At 42.1% G+C, this 6,201-nt stretch overlaps 1 protein-coding gene across 1 annotated transcript; it reads right to left on the reverse strand.

Annotated features, from left to right (window-relative positions):
- Positions 1-3,488: 3,488 nt before the first annotated feature.
- Positions 3,489-5,391, reverse strand: MRPL51 (mitochondrial ribosomal protein L51). The gene is made up of 3 exons (XM_054574482.1): positions 5,209-5,391; positions 5,018-5,128; positions 3,489-4,590 (listed from the first exon to the last, which is right to left on the reverse strand). Exons 1-3 carry the CDS (start codon positions 5,285-5,287, stop codon positions 4,394-4,396), a joined length of 387 nt encoding a protein of 128 aa, XP_054430457.1. The 5' UTR covers positions 5,288-5,391; the 3' UTR covers positions 3,489-4,393.
- Between the last annotated feature and the right edge of the window lie 810 nt (positions 5,392-6,201).

Consider the following 6,201-nt stretch of genomic DNA (forward strand, 5'->3'; position numbering starts at 1 on the left):
AATACAACTATAGTTGGCTTATCTGTCTAACTACGCGACTGGGTGTTGTGGAAATAAGCGCCTGCGCTCTGGTAGGGGCCTCCAACAGTTGAGTTGGGCCTTTTTTGGTGCCTCCCAGCCAATCGCTGTTTCTGAAGTCCGAGCTTGCCCGAAGCCCCAGCGCCCGCAGCTCCAGGCAACGGTGCAGCTTCCGCCGACTGCTGCGGATGGGTCGCGGTTTCCAGTGGCGCGGACTCCGGAGTCCTAGAGAAGGTGATTGTTGGTAAGTCTACTGCACATCTGTGAAGTCCAGACTTGCTCGACGTTCCACCCCACATGCCTGCCTGGCAAATAACTGAGAATGCAGAGGGCATCAAGGCAGAACAGCCCATATAAAAAGATACCGAATATGCCAGATAGTGGACGACTGCAGTAATCGAATATGTGCAAGACAGGCCTTGCTCTCAATGTGGATGAGGCTTAGTTCTTGGGGAAGGCAGACATGGATACACATTAAACCAAGCAAATTCAAGAAGCAAAAATATTATGAGTTCCGAGACTTGGCCAAATCAAAGTAAAGGGACTTTAAAAAGTAGTCCCTTGTCTCCTTCTATTTCCCAAAGTTGTGATACTCACCCCTAATTTAAAACCTTTTAGGAGCTTTTAAAAATATGAATGCTTGGGACTTTGGCTCAGGTTGATTTCATTGGTCTAGGATGGGTCCTAGTCTTTTTGTCTGTTTTTTAAAGGCCAGAGACACTGGCTGATGTAGCTCAGGGGATTGAGTGCTGGGTTGTACACTAAGGGGTTACTGGTTTGATTCCCAGTCAGGGCATGTGTGTCAGAGAGACAGCCACATATTGATTTTTCTCTCCCTCTCTCTCTCCCTTCCCCTCCCTGTAAAAATAAATAAAATCTTTTTAAAAGAAAGTTTAAAGGCTCTGAGAAGTTTCTAACATTAGGATTGAAACAGCTCTGGTCTAGAGCTTAATGTGAGACCCCACCTCATTCAAGTCTCTGTATTTATATATAAAATCTCTTCATCCTGGCTGGATTTCTAGTTATTTGGCACTATTTTTCCTCCCCAAACTCATTTCCTGTTATTAGAAAAAGACTAGTTATGTGTTAATGATCATTGTCTTAGTTCTATGAACCTATGTCAGTAGTTCTCACCTTTGTTCACGTGTCTATGTTCCCATGACAAGGCTGCCCCCCATTCTCTTACCTGATGAATTATTTTCTATCCATCAAAGCTCCTGCCCATAGAAGTTATTGTTCATACTTAACACTGATTTCCCATGTCCATCAGCTGAAATTTTCCGAGACTTAGTTCAAATGTCATCTTTTCAACAAATACCTTTTCTGATGACTGCCCACCCCCAGCCAAGAAAGAACTCTCATAGAAGTCTCTAATTTTCCTATGCAATTACTATATTCAAATTCATATTGTTTACATACATATCTCAAATAGAATGAAAGCTACTGAGAGTCAGGAATCAATCCTGACTTAGTGATTTATGTCCTCTAAGTAACTTCACACATAATGGTTCAGTGTTTATCGAATGAAAATATTACATACTCTTTCACACCTAAAACAAGACTGTTCTGCCCTTGAAAACAAGACCTTTTGTATTTTCACAGCAGGGAGCATTCTATAAATGTCTGTTGAACAGAATTATCAATTTTCTTTTCACTAATCATCACATACTCTACTAAAACATGTACATGTATTCTTCACAGTACCTTGTACTTAACGGTATCAAATATTTTTTCTCCTCTCCAATCCCAGCAAAGCACATAAAGTATTCCAGAGCCACTCATATTTCACAACAACCGCTCCATTCCTACATTTAGCTTCTCTGTAGCCATCCCTTTGAAAACTCTTCCATGTAATGAACCTCACACTTTTAATATTTCCGTAAGACCCAGGATCATAGTGTATGTTCACACATACCCATTAATCCATTTCTCTGAAACCCACTTTTCATTTAACAAGTGCTTGTTAATCTAGTTTTACTTCTGTTGAGCCTACCAAAAGAAAAAGTGCCAAAAAAGGCATGAAATGTTACTGAGGTAGACTGCAAATATGGCTGCTGACAATTCTTCACATCCCTGTAATTTCATGTTGCTCCTGATTCAAAAATGGAGTGCATTTATTCAGAGCCTTGAATCTGAGCTGGCCTGTGACTTATTTTGACCATTAGAATGCAGTACAAGGGACCATGAAACTTCTTGGCCTATGCCTATCAAGCCTTGCAGTTTCCACCTTTAACTTTGGGATCAAGCCTCCATGTAGTTTGGGCTAGACTACAGAATAAGATCATGTAGAGAAAGAACCTCAGCCACCCCGGCTGAGGCACGAGACATATCAGTGAAGACATCTTGGACATTCTAGCTCTGGCCAAGCTCCCAGCTGAATGCAACATGACTGACCCCAGCCCATACCAAATGGAGTAGAATCACCCTACTGATCCCAGATAACCTAGACAGTATGAATTAATAAATTGTTTTCAGTCACTAAGTTTTGGAGTGGACTGTTATTTAATCACTGAAACAAGTACTTATTTGAAAGGATTTGGATGAAATAAGGGACCTAATATCCTAATTCCTCTACCTTCAAATCCAAACTTTTACCTGTAATTCTTTTTTAAAACATATTTCCATTCTTCAGGTTTTTCTAATTCTTGACAACTACACACACTTCAGAGGAGTGTCATCACCACTTACATTTGTCCACCTCTGTACTAAATATTTTACATGCATAATTTCATTCTTCACACAACCCTATGAGGAAAGTATTAAACTATTCCTACTTGATAGGCTAAAAAAACCCCCACAAATCTAAGTCTCATAAAAGTTAACTACTTTATCTAGGGCCACAAGAATAGAGGGGTAGAGCTTGAGTTTAAATCCAGACCTGTCTGACTCCAAAGACTTTGTCCTTAATCAGTAGGCTATACCAGAGGACTTACCCCAATCAACCCAAAACCCCTCCCAGGAAACACAAATAGTACTTTTAACTCACTTAAAAGATTTCTTTAAAAGCAACACATCAAATACTTTCCTTAGTGTCATGCTACAGTTCATTATATCTAGACCCATCTCACTGTATTTCAGCACATTCGATGTTCCCTCACCATGCACCTGATCATTTTTCTTCGCCCCGCTTTGAAATGTTCTGCCATTTTTTTTCTCCTTACTAAAATCCAACCTCTTCAATGAAACCTCTCCTGATTAGGTCTAATACATTCTTATCTAGGTCACTTATTCTCTACATCAGTGTTTTCCAAACATGTATAATTAAAATCTAAGGGCTTTTAAAGATTATAGCTACCTAAAGTTAGAGCGTGTCATACTTTGGAAGAGCAAAAGCCCAGAAACAGTCTTGCGTAACTGTTTATCGTAATGGAACTGGTTAAATCATTATTGTACATAATTTGAGGATATAAAATAATATCCAAATTATATTAAGTGAAAAAGCAAGGTAGAGAACTGGGTATGAAATCCAATTTTTTTTTGGAGATATACAGTTTTTAATACAAACTTGTACATGCACAGTATATGTAAAAGGGTAAGAAGAATCTTGGAAGAGTGGTTGCCTCTGTGAAGGGACAAAAAAAAGTCAGATGAAAAAAATTTTCATCTGATTACTCTTTTGTAATTTTTAAATTTGCATTGTATATATGGGGTTTTTTTGTTGTTGTTGTTGTTTTGTATTACACACAGATGCACAAGACTCAGCTCAGCTCCACAAATCCCAGATCTTAGGGGACAGGGACCAGGCTTTTGAAATTGTTAAATTACTAAGATTCTGATGATCAGTCAGGCAAAGCATTCATATGGTACTTAATGCCTCATATTAAAGTGTATGTGTGAGACTATTAACTTTATATCCCTAATTAGAAAAGCATATGCAGAGTGTGTGAAGGATATATTACACATTTTTGTTTCTCCTGCAATTATCAGCTCAGCAAAAGTACCCAACATTTTTGATGAAACTAGTACAGAAATATAATTCCATTTTTCTGTTACATTTCATTCCAGTGTGAAAGGGTTTTCAAAAATATATTTAATATTTAGCATTTGGGGGCAATTAAAAATTACCACTTTCAGTACATGAAACCCACATGTCAAAAAGTGCCTGCATAATTTTTATTTTTTAAAGGCCATAAGTATGGCTAGACTGCAAAGGTCAAGTGATAAAGTCCAAATATAAGACTATAAGACTTAGGGATAAGTCTACATGAATGAGTAAACATAGCATCTAGAGGAAAATAAAGTGTGGGGATAACAGATTTTGAAGAAGCCCCATTTTATTATGAAGAGCATACAAATCCCCTTCCTCATAATGAAGAGTACTGTTTCCCTTCTCCTCTGATAGATATGCCTCTTCCACAGTCCCCAGCTTTCTTCTCTATCGGTACTGTCCATGTCGGTTAAAGTGTTTGTAGAGATAGCTGATGCGTTTGTTAAGGTTGTGCAGGTCATCAAAGAACATCCGATTTCCAACCATTTTCTTCTTTCGGATACAACGCTGCAATTCATTCCCCTTCCAGCCTCGAAGCCACCTGGGTCCCCTGATTAGTTCTTTGGGGTGCATTTCAAAATTCCCTGTGTAATGTGAGAGAATGTATTAGTTCCAAGACAACACAGTCTTGACCAGCTAAGCCTTCAACATACAGTTGGGTCTTTCTGAACAGCACCTACAGATGGGACACATTACAATACCTTATCAAGAGCACAGACTCTGGAGCCGGGCTGCTTGGGGTTTAAATTCTGGCACTGCCATTTACTAGCTTTGGAAAAATTACTAAATCTCTTTGTGCCTCAGTTTCCTCACTTGTAAAGTGAAAAGGGTATAACGCAGATGAGTTAATACATGTAGGGCACTCAGAACAGTGCCCAACATAACATAAATAGCCACATAAGTGGTTGCTCTTCTATTCAGCAGAGTATCATTCCTCCACAGGTGAAAAAAAACTAGTTGTTGCGGCATAACTGCCCTTCTTAAAATTTGTACAATGGAGTCGAGTCTTACCCAGGATCCCGATATTATCATACACTCCGAACATGGCCCTCTTCTCGTTCCAACGATCAACCACTTTGCGGGGCGGGACGGTTACCCTTACAAAATACATTCCAGGAACACCTAGGGATGAGGAAGAGACTGAATCCCGGCCGCTTACTGAGCAGCAGTTCCCTGAGCGTCTTTCTACATCCGCCACTTACCCAGGGAGAAGCTTCTGCAGGCCTGGGGCACCCAGCTCCAAAGGCGCCTTCCTGCACCCAGGCCGAGGCTCCCTGCCATTGTTCTCGTCTCTCCCCTACTGCTCTAGCACAGAGTGCTGACCACACGTGACCTTCAAGGAGACGACACGAACCGCCCCCGGCGGCCTCATACGGGTACTAGCTGGACAAAGCCGTTTTGGGCCTTACCCAGGTAGCTCCGGGCTCAGGGATCTCCTAGGCTCCTCCTTCCCGGCCACAAGGTCCGCCTTCCGGATTCTGGCGCACTGAGGCCACAGGGTGTCACTCACACACCGCCCCGCCCAGGCGCTTCCGCTTTGCGAACAGGAAATCTTAGAGCGCTTGAACAGCTGAGGTAATCACTGCGTTGTCCAGGGTGCCCCAAAACTGAATTTCAAGAAAACCCACTTTTTCATTTCCTTGGTCGTCCCTCATCTGTGAGGAAGATGAAGGTCCAGACCCTGGACCCCAGAGCTTCCTTTCTCTATTCTTCACACTAGTTTTGCACTGCCGCCTTTTTTTTTTTTTCTTTTTAAAATTACCTCTATTGTACAGGGGAGGAAATCGGGATCAGAGTGAAGTGACCTGCTGGGAGTCACATAGCAAAGAAATGGTGGAACCTGGACTGGAGCCTAACCCTTCTAAATCCCGGCCCGGACTCGCCCCCTGTCCTGGGGTTGACTGAGTGGGTCACTAGCCCAGAGGATCTTACCATTGCCCAGGCAGAAACGCGGTATCTCTAGACTACACTGCCTTGGACTTCACCCCACCGACTGGGTTAAAAGGACCGTATAGGGAATGCCGCTGCCGCCAGACCAGAGTGCTGGGGGCCGGATCCAAAGCCTGTGCTCCGCCCCTCTCTGGGCGGTGCGACAGGGCTCTCCGGATCATGCTCTGTGATTGGTCGGTTTCTGCAGAGGAAGTCGCGATTGGCCCCATTGAGGCCGTTGAGGTTTAAACTTCACATTTGTTGCT

Source organism: Pteronotus mesoamericanus, unplaced genomic scaffold (assembly GCF_021234165.1).
Source record: "Pteronotus mesoamericanus isolate MK-2021 breed Mesoamerican mustached bat unplaced genomic scaffold, CSHL_Meso_final contig_263, whole genome shotgun sequence".
Lineage (NCBI taxonomy): Eukaryota > Metazoa > Chordata > Mammalia > Chiroptera > Mormoopidae > Pteronotus > Pteronotus mesoamericanus.

What these genes read in the sequence shown, in the direction of transcription:
- MRPL51 (XM_054574482.1), bottom strand. Translation starts at nt 5,287, where the DNA reads ATGGCAGGGAGCCTCGGCCTGGGTGCAGGAAGGCGCCTTTGGAGCTGG. An exon ending in CTGCAGAAGCTTCTCCCTGG is followed by an intron (nt 5,129 to 5,208) that starts GTAAGTGGCGGA and finishes CCTCATCCCTAG; the next exon opens with GTGTTCCTGGAATGTATTTT. An exon ending in TGATAATATCGGGATCCTGG is followed by an intron (nt 4,591 to 5,017) that starts GTAAGACTCGAC and finishes CACATTACACAG; the next exon opens with GGAATTTTGAAATGCACCCC.